Source organism: Rana temporaria, chromosome 11, assembly GCF_905171775.1.
Source record: "Rana temporaria chromosome 11, aRanTem1.1, whole genome shotgun sequence".
Taxonomy (NCBI): domain Eukaryota; kingdom Metazoa; phylum Chordata; class Amphibia; order Anura; family Ranidae; genus Rana; species Rana temporaria.
Genome location: NC_053499.1, coordinates 130,525,530 through 130,550,609, shown reverse-complemented (window position 1 = coordinate 130,550,609; position 25,080 = coordinate 130,525,530). Strand labels below are relative to the sequence as shown.

The window sequence follows — 25,080 nt, the reverse complement described above, 5'->3', positions numbered from 1 at the left end:
GCCGAAAACAACGGAAGCGCCACCTAGCGGCCAGCGTGAGAATGCACCCTAAGATACGACGGCGTAAGAGACTTATGCCAGTCGTATCTTAGGCTCATGTCGGCGTATCTTGCTTTCTGAATACAGAAGGAAGATAGGCCGGCGCAGCTTTGAATTTACGCGGCGTATCTATGGATACGCCGGCGTAAATCGTTGCTGAATCTAGCCCATTATATTGACCAGCTCTTAACTGACTGCCTTCTCTATGTGTGATGATGTAAGACTTCAGTTAAGTGTACAGGAGGAGAATGAGTGTGTGGATGTCCCCGATAGCCTCATTTTGTGGTGCAAGGTGCAACTGCTGGCTCCATCAGCTCCTCCGTTTAGTATGTAATATAGAAAAAGTCCCCTATAGCACATAATGCAAACCAATGTCAGGCTGTTAGGATTGCCATCAAAATTATGTGATTACTATGTCAGCTATGATGTAGCGGTCACCTGCAGGCTGGAGGCTTCATTAAAGCCTAAGTCCACACAAAAAGTGAACCTCCGCTTTTCGGAACCCTCCCCCTCTCCGGTGTCACATTTGGCACCTTTCAGGGGGAGGGGGGTGCAGATACCTGCATACCTGCACCCACTTCTGGGAATAGACTCCCACTGGAGTCACGCCCCTTCGCGTCACCCCCTGCTATCTTCTGGGAAACACTGGTCCCAGGAGACAGCGGGAGACAGGTAGGATGTGATGCGCGACTCACGCATGCGCAGTAGGGAACCGGAGAGTGAAGCCGCAACGCTTTACTTCCTGTTTCCCTCACCGAGGATTGCGGCAGGGGCAGCTGAGAGACGAGCGATTGCTCGGCCTCGGCTGCCAACATTGCGGGTGCGCTGGACAGGTAAGTTCCCATGTATTAAAAGTCAGCAGCTGCAGTATTTGTAGCTGCTGGCTTTTAATATTTTTTTTTTTCGTGGGACCTCCGCTTTAACAAAATAGACTTCAGTCCGCAGAAGACACTGTAGTTGCCACTGCAGCCAGAAGGTGGCAGTGTGCCTTGATTTACTATTGATACAATCACAGTGTTGCAGTTAAAGCGGTGTTCTGCCGGAAAAAATTATTAAAAGCCAGCAGCTACAAATACTGCAGCTGCTGACTTTTAATATTAGGACACTTACCTGTTCAGGGCGCCCACGATGTCGGCACCCGAAGCCGGTCTGTCGCTCAGCTCTCGAATGCTGCCGCCGCTATCTTCGGTAAGGGAATCGGGAAGTGAAGCCTTGCGGCGGCTTCACTTCTAGGTTCCCTACTGCGTATGCATGAGCTATTCCTCTGGTCTCTACTGCCTTCTGGGACCTGTGTGGCTCCCAGAAGACAGCGGGGGGGGGCGGAGTAGGCGCCAGATGTGGCATAGGGCACCGCGATCACCGAGGTGATCTATGCCTGGAAGTGGGAGCAAATACCTGTATTGCACAGGTATCTGCTCCCTCTTCCCCCCTGAAAGGTGCCAAATGTGACAGCAGAGGGCGGGGAGGATTCCAAAAAGCAGAAGTTCCATTTTTTCAAATACTTTATTTCTACCGCCAAGGGAAAATCCAGGTTTTCATAGCAATCATATATTATCAATAACATAACAGATATGATCACTAATCATTAAACACAAGATAATAATCACATTTATAGCAGCCTCCATACACCCCTGAGGCCGCCACCATGCTGATATTACAGCGAGCGCGGGGACCACCCCCATACGCTGTATCTGGATTCACCCTATACCTTTTCCATTTTCTAAGCAATGCGCAAAAACAGAAAAAAAAAGGGGGGAGAAAAAATAAATACAATTTTTTTAAGGGGGGGGGGATTAAGGGGGAAAAAAAAGGGAAGGAAAGGCTAAGGGAAGGGGCAACCCTGAGTAAGTAATGGATAACTAGTTATGATACTCCGTTTTAACAATAAAAGTAATCTTATTACAGGATTTAGGCTCCATTCACACTTGTACTACTCAAAAGTTGCTCAGACTTTGGAGTGCAACTTTGACATAATTTTGATGCAACTTTGGATGGGTGCAACTTGAATACGACTTTGGTTTTGACCAGTGATAATGAACAACTGTTGCATTGTATAACATTCTGGTATGACTTTCATCCAACTTTTGAGAGCTAACATTGAAGTCTATGGTCCGCAAGTTGCATGAAAGTGGGAACAAAGTAGTGCATTAAACTACCTTGAAATTGCTGCAACTTTAAGTCACACATATATGAATGGTTATCATTGGAAAACATGAAGAATGACTTGTTATGCAACGTTGATGTCCAAAGTTGCATGACGAGTCGCACAAGTGCGAATGAAGCCTTGTATATGGTCAACGGCTTGCACAGCGCTTTACAACGTTGGGGCAGACAATTACTATGCAATTCAATACATGAGGAATGAGAGAAATAGGGTTTAAGCATTTCAATAATATTCAATTAGGTAGATTCAGTAAGAGTTAGGCCGGCTTATCAGTAGATAAGCCGACCTAACTCAGAATCTATGCCGACTTATGTTTAAGCGTATGCTCAAACAGAGATACGCTTAAACATATCTAAGATACGACGGCTTGCGCCGTCCTATCTTAGATTGCAATATTTTGGATGGCCGCTAGGTGGCGCTTCCATTGCGGAATATGTAAATGAGTTGATACGCCGATTCACGAACGTACGCCTGGCCGCCGCAGTCGATTTACGCCGTTTCCGTAAAGGCATTTTCAGGCCTAAAGTTATTCCATCTATTAGGTGGAATAACAATGTTAAAGTATGGCCGCCGTTCCCGCCGCAAGATTCAAATTTTTTACGTCGTTTGCGTAAGTTGTCCGCGAATCGGGATTTACGTTGTTTACGTCCACGTCGAAATCAATAGGCCCGTGCGGCGTACTTAGCCGCAATGCACACTGGGAAATGTAGGCGCCCGGCGCATGCGCAGTAACGGAAAAACGTAAAAAACATAAGGTCAAGCCTGATTAACATTAAACACGCCCCCCTCCAACACATTTGAATTCGGCGCCCTTACGCCCGCCCGCTTTAGGCTACGCCGCCGTATATTAGCAGGCAAGTACATTGAGAATCATGTACTTGCCTAGCTAACTTACGGCGGCGTAGCCTAAACACGCTAAGCCACGCCGCCGCAAGTTTGCACCAATGTACCTGAATCTACCTAAGTATACAGGTGTACAAATGCCCAGGCGAAATAGGGCATAAAACACTGCATCCAAATTGTACATACAAAAAAATCCATGAGCGTTGAAAGTGAAAAGTAAAAATAATACTACATGTGATGCAATGAAATCATAAACACAGATACAAATCGAAATCTACAATTAGACTTTGTGGTTGTAAAGTAACCAGGTAATAGATCCACTGAACTTCCTGTTTTCTTAGAAATTCTCTATTACCACCTTATCTCAAGGCCAGTATAGGATCAAAGATCAAGAACCCATTTAAACTTCCATAACAAGAAAGTATACACAATCTGAAAAAAATTAAGATATACTGTTTTATAAATAGGCAAAATAAGACCTAGAAATAATGGGGTTGATTTACTAAAACTGGAGAGTGCAAAATCTGGTGCAGTTGTGCATGGTAGCCAATCACCTTCTAACTTCAGCTTGTTCAATTAGTCTTTGACAAAGCTGATTGGTTTCTTTTTCAGAGCTGCACCAGATTTTGCACACTCCAGTTTTAGGGCCGGTTCACACTAGTGCGATGCCAGACATTGCATGTGATTCACATTGCATTGCTGTGAAGATCACATGCTATGTGTGCCATGCGAATCAAGCCATACAAACTGTGGGCCAGATTCACAAAAGAGATACGACGGCGTATCTCCTGATACGCCGTCGTATCTCTAAGATCCGCCCGTCGTAACTATGCGCCTGATTCATAGAATCAGGTTACGCATAGATCTCACAAAGATCCGACAGGTGTAATTGACTTACACCGTCGGATCTTAGGCTGCAATTCTAGGCCGGCCGCTAGGTGGCGATTCCATTGCGGTCGGCGTAGAATATGCAAATGACTAGTTACGCCGATTCCCGAACGTACGCTTTGCCCGTCGCTCTAAATTTACATTGTTTCCGTAGAGATACGCGGCGTAAAACTAAGGCTGCCCTCTAGGTGGTCTAGCCAATGTTAAGTATGGCCGTCGTTCCCGCGTCGAAATTTGAACTTTCACGTCGTTCGCGTAAGTCATCCGTAAATGGCGCTGGATGCCATTTACGTTAACGTCGAAACCAATGACGTCCTTGCGTCATTTAGCGCGATGCATGTCGGGTAAATTTAGGGACGGAGCATGCACAGTACGTTCGGCACGGAAACTCGCCTAATTTAAATGGTCCCCGCCCCATTTAAGTTAGGCGGGCTTGCGCCGGGCAGATTTACGTTACGCCGCCGCAAGTTTACAGGCAAGTGCTTTGTGAATCAAGCACTTACGCTGTAAACTTGCGGCGGTGTAACGTAAATGGGATAGGTTACGTCGCCGCAGCATAGCCAGATTCTATGTGAATCTGGCCCTTTATGGCTAAATTTGCATCGTATTCAGACCAAACTCGTACAGGACCCTTTTTTTGTCCGCACCGGAAACGGGTCGCATGGGTGTTCACACATTTTGCTTTTTTTTCTGTAAACACACTGTATATAGCTGGTTGCAAAGGAGCGGGCCAGGAAGCCGGCCACCGTCCGATGAGACATCAGCTGTCAGCGGGATTCCCTACTGACAGCTGAATGTAAAAAAAAAAGGGAAATAAACGACGTGTGGTCCCCACCCACCAAATCCATACCTGGCATTTAGAATCTGGTATGGATTTGGAGGGGAACCCTGAGCCAAAATAAAAAAAAAATGACGTGGGGTCCCCCCCCAATCCATACCTGACACTTATCCGAGCATGCAGCCAGGCAGTTCAGGAAAGGGAGGGGACGAGCAAGCTTTGGGGCAGGGGGGGGGGGCTCTGGAAATGTGATAGATAGATAGATAGATAGATAGATAGATAGATAGATAGATAGATAGATAGATAGATAGATAGATAGATAGATAGATATCGTATAAAACTATTCCTAATCTTTTAGAATTTGGCTTTTTTGCAGGTAGACTATATGAAGTATGTGACGGTTAATTTGGCCACATCTCATCCACATTATGACAGTGCTGGCAACACAATAAATATGGGAACATCAATTGGTGACAAAGGGAAAACAAAATACATGTTATTTAAGGTTCCTCCTGTAACTGCAGGTAAGATGGAGCAAACCACTCAACCCAATAGCCTCTTTTAAATTAAATTCACTTACTGCCAATTTAATTGCATCTGGATAATATGTTATTATTATTGATTTAAATTAAAGCCACAGGTGAAAGGAAAGAAAATCGCTTGTTTCCCCAGTTGATGGGGGAATGTTCCTGCAGCACTATTGAGTTCTTCTGGCTGGGGGACACGAGGAGCCTTCCTGGCTGGCTAAACACAATGATTACTGCTTGCAGCTATAGCTGCCAGCAGTAATCGAATGCCAACAATCCCACAGGGTGGTTGTACCCAAGTCGATTAATGGATCGACTGTGGTACAATCAGCCTAACCATACATGGTCTCTGCTGAACCAGCTGAATTCCGAACCATGTATCGCTGACTTAAGATCTGAAGTGCGTGCAGAGATTGAATATGAATAATGAATTTAACTACAATGCAATATTGTTCACTGCAATTTGTCTAATCCTTGTGAACAAAAGACTTAAAGTGGATGTAAACCCTCCATACACCCAGTGAAGTGAACAGCCTCAGATGATACACAGAGATGAACATAGGCGTGCGCACAGGGTGTGCCAGGTGTGCCTGGGCACACCCGAATCACCCTGTGCTGTGCAGATTCCCCCTGCTGCTTGTCTGCAGAGAAAGAGACTGGGGAATCCCTGTCCTCAGTCCTTTTCTCTATCTCTGTTTAGACCCCTGATTTTTCACCAAAGCCCCCCAGTGGGGCTCCTTAAAAATAAAAAAAATTATATATATATATATATATATATATATATATATATATATATATATAAAACGTAAAAGAGCAAAAATAAAAAAAGGATTAAAATAAACGACTGACACCAATCTCTGCCCTACCTATATATATATATATATATATATATATATATATATATATATATATATATATATATATACCGTATTTATCGGCCTATAATGCGCACTTTTTCCCCTTAAAATCAGGGGAAAATCGTGCGTGCGCGTTATACGCCGATCCGCTGTCTCTGAGCGCCGCCGCCAACATATACCGAGCGCAGTACACTCGGGTACACTCAGCTATGCTCGGCCGCGCTCGCGGTCACGCCCTGTGCCGCCTCCTAGCCTTTATGCGAGAGGAGCCGAGCGTGGCCGAGCATAGCCGAGTGTACTGCGCTCGGTATATGACAGCGGCGGCGCTCAGAGACAGTGCAGGAGAGCTCAGAGACAACGTGGGAGAAGCGGGGAGGACACCAATGAGGCCGCAGATGGACGCCGGACTGGACAAGGCTACCGATGGACGCCGGGCAAGACACCGACAAACTAAGTAATTCATTTTTTTCCAGGACTTTCCCTTCTAGAGTATGGGTGCGCGCTATACGCTGGTGCGCGCTATAGGAAGATAAATACGGTATATATATATATATATATATTATAATATATATATATATATATACACACACACACATGTGTGTTTGAGCTTTGGGGGTGTACACCCTAATACAATAGGCTACGCACATCTATGGAGATGAACCAAATCTCCCTACATAAGTTTTACATGTATATCTGCTATCTTTACATTTATATACTGTTTAGAAAGTTCAGATCCTGTTAGGAAATGTTTTCTTCCTGTTTAACACAGAGTGTGATGTCTGGGCATACAGCCTTGATAGCTAAAATTGCTGATTTGAGGAAAGGCACACCCCCCCTCTCATCATAGGCAGAGACTCTCAGAGGTGTTTTGTAACAGGGCCAGCTGCCTGCTAATCTATTTTAGCAACCTATCCTGACAGAAATTTCAGGCTGCTTTTATCTGATGTGTCCGAGAATTTTTCAGGCTGATAACGGAGGAACGGTTCAGGAGAGAGCTGCGGGGCTTGGCTCTTTGAAAAGAGATAACAAAATTCTGCAGATATATGTGCCCAGCTCAAATTTCATGAATTGGGTTAACATCCACTTTAATGACACCTGAGCTACAGCTTACATTTTTTAACATGTACTATATGAAATAGAATTCAAATTGTTTATGTGACATTATTCTGTTGTAGATAATAAAAAGTCTCCCTTGAAGAATGCTGAGGTTCTATGCTCCATTGCTGCCCATCATCTTCTAAGCCCCAGCTACTACCATAGCTTTGGTATGACAGAGAATTACATCATCTTCATAGAACAGCCCTTAAAGCTGGAAATTATGAAACTTGCAACTGCCTACTTCCGTGGCGTTAACTGGGGTTCGTGTATTAGCTTCAATAAGGACGACAAGGTATGATCCCGTGCATATACAAATAAGGAATACTGAGCATTTGCAATATGATTGCGCTTAGCTAAATGAACTATAGGGTTTTAAATGTTAGAAAAATGAAAAAAAAAAAGTTTTGATTCGCAGATGCATTTCAAATAATTAATGTTTGCCATTTAAAGCGGAGGTCCGCCGATTTATTTTTATTTTTTAAAAGTCAGCAGCTACAACAAATACTGCAGCTGCTGACTTTTAAAATATGGACACTTACCTGTCCAGCATGCCCGCGATGTCGACACCCGAGGCCGACCTGTGCCTCAGTCCTCGGATGCTGTTGCCGCCATCTTTGGTAAGAGGATCAGGAAATGAAGCCTTGCGGCTTCACTTCCCAGCTCCCTAGTCGCGCTGCGCAATCAAAATAGTCTCTCCTGTCTTCTGGGACCCTTGTGTCTCCCAGAAGATAGAGGGGGTGGACATTGTTCTTCCACTCATCTGTCTGTCTCCAGTGCATCAGAAGGAAATCTGTTACAGAGGTAGGTTGACAGTTACAGAATGTTGAAATTTCATTAAGGGGTTGGGTTAAGTTTTAGGGTTCAGGAAAGATGAACATTTAGGCCCCAGATTCTCGTACGAGTTACGCCGGCATAACTCGTAGTCCCATCATACGCCTTCGTAACTCTGAGTCCGAGCAGTCGTATCTATGCGTCTGATTCTTAGAATCAGTTACGCATAGATTTGTATTAGATCCAAAGTCTCTTACGCCGTCGTATCGTAACTGCATATTTACGCTGGCCACTAGGGGCGTGTACGCTGATTTACGCCTAGAACTATGTAAATCAGCTAGATACGCCAATTCACGAACGTCTGCCCCGGCCGACGCAGTACAGATACGCCGTTTACGTTAGGCTTTTCCCGGCGTAAAGTTACCCCTGCTATATGAGGCGTACATGAGGCGTACCAATGTTTAGTATGGACGTCGGGCCAGCGGCGAATTTTTCACGTTTTACGTTGTTTGCGTAAGTCGTTCGCGAATAGGGCTGGGCGTCATTTACGTTCACGTCGAAAGCATTGGCTTCTTGCGTGTTAATTTGGAGCATGCGCACTGGGATACTTTCACGGACGGCGCATGCGCCGTTCGTAAAAAGCATCATTTACGTGGGGTCACATTAAATTTACATAACACACACCCACATCTACCACATTTAAATTAGGCGGGCTTACGCCAGCCTATTTACGCTACGCCGCCGCAACTTTGGTTTGAGAATACGGCACTTGCCTGTCAAAGTTGCGGAGGCGTAATGTAAATAGGATAAGTTACGCCTGCACAAAGATACGCGCTTCTACGTGAATCCAGGCCTTAAGGTGTGAATGGTAGCCTTATGCCGTGTACACACGATCGTTTTTTACGATGAAAAAAGCCAGATGGACTTTTTTCATCGGAAAAAACTATCGTGTGTGGGCCCGTCTGACTTTTTTCCATCGGTGTAAAAAAATAGAACATGTTTTAAAATTTTCCTATGGAAAAAAAAAAAAGATAGGAAATTCCGATCGTCTGTGTGGAACGCCATCTGAGAAAAATACATGCATGCTCAGAATCAAGTCGACGCATGCTCAGAAGCATTGAACTTAATTTTTCTCGGCTTGTCATAGTGTTTTACGTCACCACGTTGTGGACAGTCGGAATTTAGTCCGATGAAAGTCAGCTTCATCGGAATTCTGATGGAAAATTCCATCAGAAATCCGATCGTGTGTACGCGGCATAAGGGTCCGTTAATGTTAGGGGTTCAAGGACAGCTGTAAGAGGCAAGGGCCCTTCGTTAAGCCAAATGCTGAGTTCTCATTGCCAAAAACTGAGGAACCAGGACTAGAAGAGTCTGATACCAACACATTCAGGTAATGTTAGTGATACAGTATATATATGTTTGTAAAAAATACAGAAATAGAATAAAATATATATATATATATATATGCCCGGATTCACAAAGACTTACGCCGACGTATCTAATGATACGCCGTGTAAGTCCACGGATGCGCCGTCGTATCAATGCGGTTGATTCTGCAGAGGAGATACGCCTGAATTTCGGCTCCATCCGACCGACGCAAGTCTCCTACGCCGTTGTATCTTGGGCGCATATTTACGCTGGCCGCTAGGGGCGCTTCCTTTGATTTACGGGTCGAATATGTAAATGACCTAGATACGCCGATTCACGAACGTACTTGCGCGTGTCGCAGTAAGCTACGCCGTTTACGTAAGGCGTACGGCGTAAAGTTAAACCACCAAATAGTTGGTCTAAGTCATGTTAGCGTATGGACGTCGGAACTGCCGTCAGATTTTACGTCGTTTACGTAAGTCGTACGTAAATAGGGCTGGGCGTCGGTTACGTTCACGTCGTAGGCATTGAGCCGGCGTATCTTAGGGAGTAAATTCAACGTGATTCTGAGCATGCGCGCGCATGCGCCGTTCGTTCGGCGCTTCATTTACATGGGGTCACGATTCATTTTAATAAAACACGCCCACTACCTGCCTACTTTGAATTAGGCGGGCTTACGCCGGCCCATTTACGCTACGCCGCCGTAAGTGCTTTGTGAATACTGGCCTTGCCTCTCTATGTTACGTCGGCGTAGTGCATACGAGCTGCGCTACGCCCGCTCAAATATACGCCCCTCTACCTGAATCCGGCTAATAGTGTAAACCTTTCACTCTCTTTTTTTCAGACTTGGTTTCACATTATTGACAAGAGAACCAAAAAGCCAGTCACAGGAAAGTTTTATACTGATGCTTTGGTAGTTTACCATCACATTAATGCTTATGAAGAGGACGGTCATATTGTATTTGACATTGTTGCATACAAGGACAATAGTTTATATGAAATGTTTTATATGGCCAATATAAGAAATAATCTTAAACCAGAGACTGCAATGACCTCAACGCCAACCTGCAAGCGCTTTGTTATCCCTCTTCAGTGTGCCAAGGTCAGTTTATGTTCTTCTTTTTGGCTTCTACTATTGTACAACTGCACCCTTATTAATACAGCTTGGTGCACTTTGGGTGATAAGGTACTTGTCTAAACCCTATCTGCTGAGATGAGTCTGGGGAATGATATTAAAATACTAATAACATGCAGCAGAGACAGTCAGTAGAATTTCAGGAGTTGTAACATTAACCAGGGCAGTGGAGCCACAGGAATTACGGTCTTCCCTGCCACTTATTTCTGCTACAAGCCCTTGCTAAGCATTTATTGCCACCGCCTCAAATTCAGAAGCGGGGGGCTGCCGCGAATTGAGAAGCGGGGGGGTGGTGCCGCCGCTAATTGAGAAGCTTGAGAAGCAGAGGGGGGGATGAGCCCCTAATAAGAATAAAAAAATAAAAAAAAAGGGGGTAGCCATCCAGGCCCCTGGGGACCTCTGGGCCCTTTTGTGTTTATGTGTGATTATAGTCTATCTATAATGGATGAACTAGTATATACAGGGCCACCATCAGGAATTATGGGGCCCCTTACACAGCTTCAGGCATGGGCCCCTGGAGCAGAGAACCGGGGGTGATGCCACCTCAAATTCAGAAGCGGGGGGTTGCCACGAATTGTGAAGCGGGGGGTGCTGCCGCCGCAAATTCAGGTCGGGGGGCTTTGGGTGCTGACGAACAAAAAAAAAAGGGGGGGTTGCCCTGGGGACCTATGGGCCCCTTACAAGAAAAAAGAAATAAAAAAAAAGGGGGAATAGCCATCCAGCCCCTGGGGACCTCTGGGCCCTTTAATAAAAAGAAAAAAGAAAAAAAGATTTTATATATATATATATATATATATATATATATATATATATATATATATAAAGGGGGGTTGCCATCCAGGGCCCTGGGGACCTCCCTGCCCCTTACTAAAAAAATAATAATAAAAAAAAAAAAGGGGGGTTGCCATCCAGGCCCCTTACAGGTGTACTGCCTGTAACTCCCTGATGGCGGCCCTGAGTATATACAGTAGGTGTCACCAATTATACTGCTAAGAGATCATTAGTGGGACTGAGCTAGAGACTTTACTTGAGGACAATCTGGGGAAAGGGTTGCCACAATCCTTGTAACCATCTCTAGCCACTTGCCGACTGTGTCCTGTATATATACATCGGCAGAATTGTACAGGTACGTTGCTTTGAATTTGCAGCCGTGCGGGCATGCGCCCGCCCCTGCCACGAGCTCCGTGACCATGCCCGCTGGACCCGCAGATTCTATGTCCGCCGGTGTCCAGTGATCGTGTCACAGAACGAGGAGATGCCAGTGTAAACAAGGCATCTCTCTATTCTGCCTAGTGACAGGACACTGATCTACTGCTTCCTGTCATCGGGAGCGGTGATCACTGTGGTGTCACTGGTAGCACAGCCCCCACACAGTTGGAATCACTCCCCCAGACACACTTAACACCTTCCTTGCCCCCTGGTGGTAACCCCTTCCCTGCCAGAACATTTTTTTTTCCCCACAAAAAAATAATTTTATGGCAAAATTAAGGTTACATTGTCGAACGTTTGTCAGAGTAGACATGAACAGATCAAAAAAGACAAGGGGCTTCTATGACAAACCCAATCAGGAGATGCATCGAACAAGGTGCTACAATAAAAGTTATGAAAAACAGAACAGTTGGAAATTAATACAGACCTAGAAATCAGTACATGTTATAGGATATAAAAGGGCAACCGACAAATCGATCTCTTAAGGAAAGGTCACCCCGAATATAACAGAATCTAACTCCTCCCCTTTACAAATGTTTCTATGGCAATGACTCAACCACAGAGATGCTCCCCCCAACAAAGTCTTCATTAACCTGGGATCCTTACATCTTACATCTCTTAACAAAATACAGGCAGAGAAGCAGAGTACTTTATTGGGTGCTGGAGGGGGGCCTCTGTGATGGACACAGAGAGGGCTTCTGTTAGAGAGTCTGTTGGATGTTCGGCGCCCCCACCTCTGCAGGCGCCTGGGTGCAATGCACCCTGTGCACCCTGCCTAGGATCGGCCCTGGGGCCACTCCTCGGTCACATCACCCTAAAGTACTTTAAATTGGGGTGGAGGTAAAAATTACGAATAAGAATTCTGAGTCATCCAGGAATTTCAAGTTTTAAGAAGGGAAGTAGGATTTAAAGCAGTTCGATGTTCTAAAGTAAGTCCAGCACGCCCAGGTTTGTGTGAATTTCTGCAAACGTTCCTGAGAGGTGTAAATCAGTTCCGATAGTCACGTTTAGAAAGAGTTGTGTGATGCAAGCGATATTGTGCAGGGTTGTAGTCTAACTCGTAGGTGGTGAAGTTTTTTATGATGGAGTGTACATCAGCCCAAAAAGACTGGATGGAGCTGCATTGCCACCAGATGTGGATCATGGAGCCTATTGCAGCCTTATATCTCCAGCATATGTTTGAGATTGCAGGTGAAAATGTGTGCAAGCGAGATGGAGTCCTGTACCATTTGGTTATGATTTTATATCCATTTTCTTGGATCGCGACATTAATCGATCCCTTATGTGCTAGCGTATAAATGCTTTCCCAGTCTTCATCAGCAAGAGTTTGTTTCAAGTCTTTTTCCCATGACTCGCGTATATGCATAGTCGCTGGGAGGAGAGTCTTCCTGAAGAAGAGCATAAATGAAGGATATGAGATGTCTTTGTGGTGTAAGGCCTAAGCAGAGAGTTTCAAATCGAGTAAGTTGTCTAGACCATGTTGTACTTGGGACTTTAGACGTGAGAAAGTGTCTCAGTTGTCTGTATGACCAGAAGGGAAATGTCAATTTTTTTTTGGGGGGGGGGGGGGGGCACAAACAAACTGAAAAAAAAACCCCATCAATTGCAGCCACTGTGCCCATCAATAGCCGCCACTGTGCCATCAATAGCCGCCACTGTGCCATCAATAGCCGCCACTGTGCCATCAATAGCCGCCACTGTGCCATCAATAGCCGCCACTGTGCCATCAATAGCCGCCACTGTGCCATCAATAGCCGCCACTGTGCCATCAATCGCAGCCACTGTGCCCACCAAATGCAGTGACTGTGTCCATAAAACGCAGCCACTGTGCCCATCAAATGCAGACACTGTGCCCATCAAAGGCAGCCACTGTGCCCATCAAACGCCGCCACTGTGCCATCAATTGCTGCCACTGTGCCCATCAATTGCTGCCACTGTGCCATCGAACGCAGCCACTGTGCCATCAATCGCAGCCACTGTGCCCATCAAACGCCACCACTGTGCCATTAAACGCAGCTACTGTACCCATCAAATGCTGCCAGTGTGCCCATCAATTGCCGCCTGTGTGCTCATCAATTGCTGTCACTGTGCTCATCAATTGCTGTCACTGTGCTCATCAATAGCCACTACTGTGCCCATCAATTGCTGCCACTGTGCTCATCAATTGCTGTCACTGTGCTCATCAATTGCTGTCACTGTGCCCATCAATTGATGCCACTGTGCTCATCAATTGCTGCCACTGTGCTCATCAATTGCTGCCACTGTGCTCATCAATTGCTGATGTCCTCCACGCTTCTTGATGTCTTCTCCCATCCTCTCTTTCCATCCTCTGCTGTGATTGGATGCCTGATTAGCGTCCAATCACAGCGCCTGTCGTTTCAGCCAATCAGGTGACAGGTAACAGACCCGAGCACCTGATTGGCTGAGAGGCGGTTCAGTGTTAAGAAAAGCAAATATACATTTGCTTTCCTAACATAACGCTGAGTGAACTGCGAGCACCCAGCATGGCGCCCGCCGCTTACCTTTTTGGACGCCTATTAGAGCCTATGGCTCTAATCGGAATCGGTCCTTCCAAAAAATCCCCCCCCCCCCCCCCGCTGTAATTCATGTGCCCGGCGCCCGAAAAGGGGCCGGGCACCTGAATAGGGTGTGGCAGCGGCGGCCATAGATAGATTCATGCAATGCATGAATCTATCTATGGTGATAGAGGGGTGGCAGGACCGTCACTGATGCCTATACTTTTATTTCTTCTTCTCTGCTTTATGACATGTTCTTATTCTTCCACGTTGTCCAGCTATATAGCCTGTGTATACACGTTAATCTAAAATAACTATTAACATTCTCTATTTAACTTTAAAGAAAGCAGAAGTGGGAGTGAACCTTGTACAGCTTCCAGAAACGACTGCAACAGCGGTCAAAGTTAAAGAAGGAGAGATATATTGCCAGGCGGAGATCAAATGTGAAGGTAGGAGCTCACAGTTATTGCTTTAAGGCTGACGGAACAACAGGATGAGAGGCTTAAAGCTGAACTCCGAGCAAATAGCTAAATCCACAGATGAAATACATATAAGAGAAATGTTTTACTTGCCAAAGGATCTGTATTTATGTCCATTCAGGCCTGAGATTTACACAGGTATGCCACACAGTACAGCCCTGTCTGGCAGGGAATTAGACCTGATTATTCTCCAGGTGTTTGCATCACTTGCATTTACAAAGACGCATGGAGATCAATTTATCAAAACAGGAGCAGACAGAATCTAGAGCAACTGTATTGGCTGACTGTTCCAGTTTTCATAAAGCCCCCCATGATGAAATAATGAATACAGATATGTCTATACACACACATATATATATATATATATATATATATATATATATATATATATATTATATATATATATATATATTATATATATATATATATATATATATATATATATATATATATATATATATATATATATAATATATTTTCAAAAGTATTGGGACATCTGCCTTTACGTGCACATGAATTTTAATGGCACCCCAGTCTTAAACCCCATAAACACTATTAGATTTTCTGCAGATTTTTGGCTTCAGATTTACCAAAACCATATAATACCTTAAAGGGGTTATAAAGATTTGTTTTTTATTTTCTAAATAGGTTCCTTTAACCACTTAAGACCCGGACCATTATGCAGGTTAAGGACCTTGCCCCTTTTTGCGATTCGGCACTGCGTCGCTTTAACTGACAATTGCGTGGTCGTACGACGTGGCTCCCAAGCAAAATTGGCGTCTCTTTTTTCCCCACAAATAGAGCTTTCTTTTGGTGGTATTTGATCACCTCTGCGGTTATTAGTTTTTGCGCTATAAACAAAAATAGAGCGACAATTTTGAAAAAAAATCTATATTTTTTACTTTTTGCTATAATAAATATCCCCCAAAAACATATAAAAAAACAATTTTTTTCCCTCAGTTTAGGCCGATACGTATTCTTCTACCTATTTTTGGTAAAAAAATCGCAATAAGCGTTTATCGATTGGTTTGCGCAAAATTTATAGCGTTTACAAAATAGGGGATAGTTTTATTGCATTTTTATTAATATTTTTTTTTTACTACTAATGGCGGCGATCAGAGATTTTTTTCGTGACTGCGACATTATGGCGAACACATCGGACAATTTTGACACATTTTTGGGACCATTGTCATTTTCACAGCAAAAAGTGCTATAAAAATGCACTGATTATTGTGAAAATTACAATTGCAGTTTAGGAGTTAACCACTAGGGGCCACTGTAGGGGTTAAGTGTGATGTCATATGTGTTTCTAACTGTAGGGGGGCGGGGCTGGACATATGACGTCAGTGATCGTCTTTCCCTATATCAGGGAACAGACGATCACTGACATTGCCACAACGAAGAACAGGGAAGGTGTGTTTACACACACCTCTCCCCGTTCTTCTGCTCCGGACACCGGCGGCGATCGGGTCCCGTGGGTGTGGTCACGGAGCTTTGGACCGGGTCGCGATTGCGCCGCCGCCGGCGAGCTTGCAAATTCTGCCGACGTATATCGGCGCAAAGGGGTCCTTAAGTGGTTAAGCTAGTGCATTGTTGGTTCACTTACCTTTTACTTCGATTTCCCTTCTAAATGTGTTTTTTCTTTGTTTTCTTTGTCTGAATTTCTCACTTCCTGTTCCTCCTCAGTAAGCTGTTCTGGCTGACTAACCACAGCTCGGATGATGGGGGCAAGTTTACTGAGGAGAAACAGGAAGTGAGAAATTAAGACAAAGAAAATAAACATTTATAGCTGGATTCAGGTAGTTGAGCCTAACGTTAGGCAGGCGTAGCATATTGCATATACACTACGCCGCAGTAAGTTAGAGAGGCAAGTGCTGTATTCACAAAGCACTTGCGTCCTAATTTACGGCGGCGTAGCGTAAATGTGCCGGCCTAAGCGCGCCTAATTCAAATTGTGAAGAGGTGGGCGTGTTTTATGCTAATGAATTGTGACCCAACGTGATTGACGTTTTTTATGAACGTACATATCCCAGTGCGCATGCTCCAAATTACGCCGCAAAGACTTATTGGTTTCGACATGAACGTAAATTACACCCAGCCCCATTCACGGACGACTTACGCAAACATTTTAAAATTCGACGTGGGCCTGACGTCCATACTTAACATTGGTTGCGCCATCTTTTTGGTGGAAAAACTTTAGGCCTGAAAACGCCTTACGTAAACGGCGTGTCTTAACTGTGACGGGCAAGCGTACGTTCGTGAATAGGCGTATCTCGCTGATTTACGCATTCTAGGCGTAAATCAGCGTACACGCCCCAAAGCGGCCGGCGGAAATAGGCAGCTAAGATACAACGGCGTAGGAGACTTACGCCGGTCGTATCTTAGCAACATTTAAGCGTATCTCAGTTTGAGCATACGCTTAATGTTACGATGGCGCGGATTCTACTGATACGCCCATCGTAAGTTTCCTGAATCTGGCTATTAGAAGGGAAATGGAAGAGGTAAGTGAACCAACAATGGATGAGCTTAAAGGAACCTATTTGGAAAATAAAAACGAACCTTTACAACCCCTTTAAGGCTACTTTCACACTGAGGCTCTTTGCAGGCACTATAGAGCTAAAAATTGCGCCTGCAAAGTGCCCTGAATGAGCCGCTTCTTTCACTCCAATGTGAAAGCCTGAGGGCTTTTACACTGAAACGGTGCGCTGACAGGATGGTAAAAAAAGTCCTGCAAGCAGCATCTTTAAGGCGCTGTAGGAGCAGTGTGTAATACACCGCTCCTAAAGCGCCCCTGCCCATTGAAATCAATGGGCAGCACCGCCAAAGCGCCTGCAAAGTGCCTCAGCAGTGGTGCTTTGCAGGCACTTTTAACTCTTCAGAGGGGGGGTTAAATGCGCCCCGATTGTGTCCCCGAAAAGCGATGAAAAAACTACGGTAATGCGCCGCTAAAAATAGCAGTGTTTTTCCTGCCAACGGAGCAACGCCTCAGTGTGAAAGTAGCCTTAAGCCTCTATTAAAGGATGAAAAAGTAGTATCATCTAGCACCCTAATATTTTCCATAACTGTCATGTAATCTTGTGTCTTGTCCTCCTAGGAATTGAACTGCCTAGAATTAACTACGCTTACAATGGCAAGAAGTACAGATACGTTTATGCTTCTCATGTTGAATGGCGTCCAATTCCCACCAGGGTAAATATCACAGTTTGTATATGTATATGCCAGATGAGCTGTTAAAGTTCAGAGTATCAATGACAGACAATCCCAGAAGAATTAACTTGCATGCAAAAACTCATCAAAAACGCAGGTTTAAAAATGCAAAAACGTACCTGAAAATCGCAGCAACCGCATAGATGTCAACCTAGAACGCACTTTTTTTTAAAATAATACACGTTTTTTAATAAAAAAATAAGACAACAGTAAAGTTAGCCCAATTTTTGTTATATTGTGAAAAAGATTATGTTACGCCAAGTAAATTGATACCCCACATGTCACACTTCAAAATTGCGCCCGCTCGTGGAATGGTGGCAAACTTTTACCCTTAAAAATCTCCATAGGCGACATTTAAAAAATTCTACAGGTTGCATGTTTTGAGTTACAGAGAAGGTCTAGGGTTAAAATTATTGCTCTCGCTCTGACGATCGCGGCGATACCTCGCATGTGTGGTTTGAACACTGTTTTCATATGCGGGCGCTGCTCACGTATGTGCTCACTTCTGTGCGCAAGCTCTTATTTATTTTACCCCTTTTTTTTTTTTTTTTTACACTGTTCTATAAAAATAAAAAAAATGGTGTCACTTTTTTTCCTATTATAAGGAATGTAAACATCCCCTGTAATAGAAAAAAAAGCATGACAGGTCCTGTTAAATATGAGATCTGGGGTCAAAAATAGCTCAGAACTCATATTTATACAAAAATGCAATAAAAAATAAAAATAAATTGTCATTTGAAAAAATGTCCCTTTAAGAGCTATGTGCGGAAGTGAAGTTTTGACGTCGCTTCCGCCCTGCTATGGTTTGGAGAGGCCCATCTTCCCTTCACTCGGCTCCATACCCAGCAACGAAAAGGACCCGATCGCCTTCGCCACTACCGACGGCTCCGGTAAGTGGCGGAGGGCATGGGAGAGCGGCGGGATGGGGGGGGCCTCCCCCGCCGCCGATAGCGGAGATCTCGCGGCGAATCCGCTCAGAGACCACCATTATCGGAAACCGGACCGCCTGCTGAAGAGATGGATACCTGGATTATGGCAGATAGCTGCTGCCATAACAGAGATATCCCTCTTCAAACAGCCAACATATATAGTCGGTCCGGAAGTGGTTAAGCTGTTACAGCAACAGTTATTTCCTTTTGGGATAGCTGATCACTGTGGGGACCCCTGTCAGTGGTAAATGGTTTGTCGCAATCCTCGAATTGCTGCATCTGCAGGAAAGCTTTTTTCTGATGAAAAACAACAGACTTACTGGCCAGATCACCAGGTGAAAATAAAAAAAAGCCTAAGAAAAGAGAATGAGTGCAGGAATCATCTATAAGAAAACGGAAAACAGATACGCCACCGTAATTTCAAATCTGCGTCTGCGTATCGTTACGCCGATTCTCCAAGGCAGATACGTCTAAAAAATAGGCTTCCTACATAACTTGAATGCGGCGGCGTATAATTGTGTGCAATATTACGTTGGCCGCTAGGGGCGCTTCAGTTGTTTTCGGTGTAGAGTATGCAAATTACCTAGTTACGTCGATTCACAAACGTACGTGCGCCCGGCGGTAGTTTTTTACGTCGTTTGCGTAAGGCGTTTTCGGCGTAACGTTGCTCCTGCTATTAGGTGGCGCAGCCAATGTTAAGTATGGACGTCGTTCCCGCTTCTAAAATTTGAATTTTTTACGTCGTTTGCGTAAGTCGTTCGCGAATAGGGCTGGACGTAATTTACGTTTACGTCGAAACCAATACGTCGTTGCGGCGTACTTGGGAGCAATGAACACTGGGATATGTACACGGACGGCGCATGCGCCGTTCGTAAAACACGTCAATCACGTCAGGTCATCACACATTAGCATAAAACACGCCCCCCCTTCCACATTTGAATTACGCAGGCTTACGCCGGCCCCATTTACGCTACGCCGCCGCAACTTACGGAGCAAGTGCTTTGTGAATACTGCACTTGCTCCTGTAAGTTGCGGCAGCGTAGCATAAATACGATACGCTGCGCCGCCGTAACATCAAGCGCAGCTACCTGAATCTAGCCCTGTGTGTTTACACACACAGCTCCCGGTCTCCGCTTTGTAACGAGCGATCGCGCGTGCCCAGCGGCAATCGTGCCCGCCAGGCACGCGCACGGGGGTCGGAGGCGAGCGCGGGGCCTGTGCGAGAGCCGACGTATGGCTACGGGCTCTCGTGCAGGAGAGCCGACCTGCCACCGTAAAATGACGGCGGCTGGTCGGCAACTAGTTAAAGCGGCGTTCCACCCTAAAAATGAACTTTTCTATTAACAGCTTGCCTTTAATGTAAAAAAAAAAAAAAATGTTTACTCACTTCTATCTGGCTGTTACTAGGCAGATTTCGTGATCTGCCTAGTTCCTGGTCCTAGGTGGTTCAACTTCCTGTCCTAAGACCCCATTGCCTCCTGGGAAATGATGACACTTGTTTCCCAGGAGTCTCTGGGCATTACTGTGCCTAAAAATTGCCCAGCATGCACCTCTCTCTGAAAACCAGGAAGAAAAAGGAACTGGGCTTCACATGCCCACACATATGATGGATACGGCCACAACATGAGCTGGAGGATATAAGGCAAGTGTTTGCAATGATTTCTGGAATGATTGGGGAGCTATTAATATGTTTTAGGGACTATTTAATGTGATTCATTTCAGCTTGCAAAAAAAAAAATAGAACCCCGCTTTAAGTCTTCCATACATATTTATGAAGCAACAAAGTACACATTTGTAAATTTATTCAAACCTGACATTTTTTTCTAAATGCTAACTTCTGTACATGTGTTTGCTGTGTTGGAGTCTTTGTAATAACCATATCTCCGGTGTACATCGTTTAGATAGTGAAGTTTGACATTGTTACAAAGGAAATGCTGGAATGGACTGATGAGATGTGCTGGCCTGCTGAACCTTTGTTTGTACCACATCCAGATGCCAAAGAAGAAGATGATGGTGAGTCTCAGTTGGTTTCATCCTACTACTTTTATCAAGACATTCTGAATGTAAGCCTGTAACAAACATAGGCAATTTACAGCCAACTTTTCGTGAAAGTTGCAGTTATAGGGGGCTATTTACGAGATTCAAATGCACTTTGCACTGCAAGTGCAAACTACAAATGCAAAGTGCACTTGAAATTGCACTGAAAGTGCACTTGGAAGTGCAGTCGCTGTAGATCGGAGGGGGACATGCAAAGAAAAAAAAACAGCAATTTAGCTTGCATATGATTGTATAATAAAATCAGCAGAGCTTCCCCTCATTTCGGATTTACCCCTCATATTTACAGCAACTGCACTTCCAAGTGCACTTTGAGTGCAATTTCAAGTGCACTTTGCACTTGTAGTGTAAAATGGATTTGCCTTTCATAAATAAGCCCCATTGTGTTAATTTATAGCAGGAAAGACCCACCGCTCCCTTGATTCAGCTGTCTCTACAATGAAATGGGTGCCGGCTCTGTTTGCAACAGAGACATGAGACAGAAATTAAGCTGGATGGCCGCACTCCAAAGCAATCACCTTTATTGCGTGAAATTATAAACAGTACTTCAACGCTATAGGATGATGAACTAACAGGCACCGCTAATGCATTTCAGGACTGGTGCTTAAAGTGGGATTCCACCCGCGACCCCCCCCCCCCCCCCCCCTTTACTTACCTGAGCCCTGGAAAGTCCAGCATCATGAACACGCTCGATCGTTGACCGGGCTTCTCTGTGCTGCTGTCAATCAAATTCAATGGCCGCTGACTGTATCACACGGTAACGCGCCGGTAAGGTAACCCCCTAGGGGGAGAGTTTCCCAGAGGGCCACGAGAGCCGCCGTTGGACCCCAGAAGAGGACGATCGGGGCACGCTGTGCAAAACGAACTGCACAGTGAAGGTAAGTATGACATTTTTGTTATTTTTTTTTTAAACCACAAAGCTTTAGTACCAGTTTAAGCACCAATCCAGGTGTAAAACGCGTTAGCAGTGCCTTTTGGTTCATCATCCTATGCCGCTGATGTACTGTTTTATCAACCACCAACCTTAAAGTGATACTAAAAGAAAAAAAAGAACAAACATATCATACTTACCTGCTCTCTGCAATGGTTTTGCACAGAGCAGCCCGATCCTTCTATTATCGGTTCCCTCGCCGGCGCTCTGAACTCCTCCCCCCTACTGAGTGCCCCAAAGCAAGCCGCTTACTATGGAGGTACACGTGCATGCTCGTTCCTGAGCCCTCACTCAGCCCCGCCCCTTCTCACTTCTCTTTGGCTGTGATTGAATGCTGCTGTGTCTGAGCCAATGAGATGACAAAGAGCCAGGAGAACAGCTACTGTTGTGCACATCACTGGATTGAGATTGACCTCAGTAAGTATTAAGGGGGCTGGGGGGCTTCTGCACTCAGAAGGTTTATTACCTAAATGCATAGAATGCATGAACCTTCAGCCTTTAGAGCAGGGTCGGCAACTTATGGCCCGTGGGCCACACCCGTTTTGCCGCCGCTAAATGTCAGGCCCTTCAGTGCATGTGATGAATTTGCTAAGAAGCTGCTCAGCTGTTATCCCAAGCAACGGAAGGGGATGTCGGGATTCGGATCTAGTAACCCAGAAGCAATGTCATGACATCACTTCCTGTTTACAGAAGACTTAAAGGCGCCAAATTTAAAAAAATTACAGCTTTCAAAAAAGCCAAACTTGGTGTTTTGAATGCTTTTAAGTGCAAAAGAGGGATTTGGGGTCTTATAGACCGCAGCAACCTCCAATGATAGCCTAGGTGTTTTAAGGTGCCAGAGAACATAGAGAGGATAACCACCAACCTGATGAAGAAACTCTAAAAATATATGGACATATCAGTTAGAATCAGGGCTTTTTTTCTCAAACAATAGGTGCTGGAACTTAAAGCGGTTCTCCACCCTAAAGTGAAGTCCCGCTGATCGGAACCCTCCCCCCCTCCGGTGTCACATTTGACACCTTTCAGGGGGGAGGGGGGTGCAGATACCTGTCTAAAGACAGGTATTTGCACCCACTTCCGGCCCGGCATTCACGGGCAAAAAACGGGCATTGCGTCACATCCCGTCGCCCCCCCCCCCCCGTTGAGTGCTGGGAACACACAGCGGGAGCCAATCGGCGGGCGCGGCGCGACTCGCGCATGCGCCGCAGGGAACCGGGCAGTGAAGCCGCAGCGCTTCACTTCCTGGTTCCATCAGCGTGGATGGAGGGGGGAGCAGCAGGGTGACGAGCGATCGCTCGTGCTCTGCTGCGGACGGCGCTGGACTCCAGGACAGGTAAGTGTCCTTATATTAAAAATCTGCAGCTGCAGTATTTGTAGCTGCTGGCTTTTAATATTTTTTTGGGGTGGAACATCCGCTTTAACCACGATCCCCCAAATCCCCTCCCCCACACACCCTCCAAATCACATCAAATAGTGGGTGTGGTCAGATTTCAAAATCAGTAGAAGGGTCTTAAAGGGGCATTAAATACCAGGATTGCATTAAATACAGAGTGCAGCGATTATGGGGGTTACACACAGAGTGCAGAGCTGTCACTTGTAAACACAGAAACCAGACTTCTGTGCTTACAAGTGATTGTGGTGAGCAGACACCAAAGGGTCTGAGCCAGAGGTTCCCCCTGAAAAAAAAGCCCTGGTTAGAGTTAATTATAAATAAAAACCTACATTTTTCAGGAATTAACACTTTTCCGTAGACAAGTTCAAAAGGAGATTGGATACACCTCTAAGTTGAAAATCCTCCAGTATGTCCCTGTCTATATAGCATTGCACTATAAGCTAATAGGTATAAGCATATCATGATATATTCATTTTATCATTGCAGGAGTTATATTATCTTCCATCGTGTCTTCCGATCCCAAAAAATCCCCATTTCTACTCATACTGGATGCCAAAACATTCAAAGAAATAGGCCGTGCCAGCATTAATGCCGACATACATCTGGACCTGCATGGAATCTTCATCCCACACAATAACTGAACTGAGACCCAACAAGATAATCGATATACACCGGGAAATCTCAGCAATCATCAATATTTCAGCAGACCTGAAAAGAGGAAAGTAGAAGAACCACCAAAAATATAGGAACCAAAACATTCTAAAGTTCTATAAGTGACCAGGATCATGGCCTATAGTGACCGTGGCTGATAAGTACATTTTATCTGTGGCACATAATTCAAGATTCCGAGGTTCCGCTTCTGTTATTTGTGTTTCTCAGTTCCTCCTGTGCTCCATTTACAGCTTGTATTAGTACTGGATGCCATAAAAAAGAGTAAGGCGATACAAATCTGCTGCTGTTAATGAAGAACCACAGCACAGTTGGCATATAGACAGTCAAGAAGAAAAAGTACGGTATTTTCCCTTGCCTGACACTATTGAGAATGATAATATTAGAAAAAGGATAACTGAAAGGGATGCCAGTTAATTATTTACATTTAATTATATATAAATACTGTGTGTGTCTTTCTAAGGCCCCTTTCACCTCCCTGGGGCGGGAGGTGCGGTGGCGGTACAGCGGCGCTATTTTTAGTGGCGCTACACCGTCGGAATTGTGGCGTATTCGGCCGCTAGCGGTTTTAACCCCCACTAGCGGCTGAAAAAGAGTTAATAGTGCCCGCAATGCGCCTCTGCTGTATAGCCATGGTTTCCCATTGCTTTCAATGGAAGGAACGGTGGAGGAGCGGTAAACACACCCCTCCTTCACCGCTCAAAAGATGCTGCTAGCAGGACTTTTGGAGCGATCCTGCTAGCCAGTGGCGTAGCGTGGGTTGTCAGTGCCTGGGGCGAGGCAAGCAATTTGCGCCTCCCTGACCCATGGACTTACCTATTTTCAGCTAGCTCCAATCTGGTCACATGACCCACTGTGTGAGACAACGGTGGCTGTAGGGAAGAGAAGAGCGTGCTTGATAATGACTGGTAAGGCCTGGAGTGGTGACATTGTGCATATGTTCCTATGTTCCATCTGTTGTTGGCGCTCCCGCCTCTCCACACTTGTAACAGCGCCCCTCTAAATTTTGCGCCCGGGGCGATGGACCCTCTGGAACCCCCCACACTACGCCACTGCTGCTAGCGCACCACTCCTCAGGCTTTCACACTGAAGAAACAGCAGCCGCTGTTTCAGGTCGGTTTGCAGGCGCTATTTTTAGCGCAATAGCGCCTGCAAACCGCCTCAGAGTGAAAGGGGCCTTAGAGGATGAAAGGATCAATACATGCTGGAGAGATTATTTTATTA

The 25,080-nt window shown here is 45.2% G+C and overlaps 1 protein-coding gene across 1 annotated transcript in view; it reads left to right on the top strand.

Moving 5' to 3' along the window:
- The window catches only part of BCO1 (beta-carotene oxygenase 1), a 44,402-nt gene extending 20,118 nt beyond the window's left edge, over window positions 1–24,284 (top strand). The window contains exons 5-11 of the mRNA XM_040329155.1: window positions 5,089–5,236; window positions 7,272–7,486; window positions 10,178–10,435; window positions 14,537–14,642; window positions 17,767–17,861; window positions 20,710–20,821; window positions 23,674–24,284. Coding sequence (XP_040185089.1) covers window positions 5,089–5,236; window positions 7,272–7,486; window positions 10,178–10,435; window positions 14,537–14,642; window positions 17,767–17,861; window positions 20,710–20,821; window positions 23,674–23,828 — 1,089 coding nt within the window. The 3' untranslated portion in view covers window positions 23,829–24,284. The remainder of the gene's footprint in view (window positions 1–5,088; window positions 5,237–7,271; window positions 7,487–10,177; window positions 10,436–14,536; window positions 14,643–17,766; window positions 17,862–20,709; window positions 20,822–23,673) is intronic.
- The last annotated feature ends 796 nt before the right edge of the window (window positions 24,285–25,080 follow it).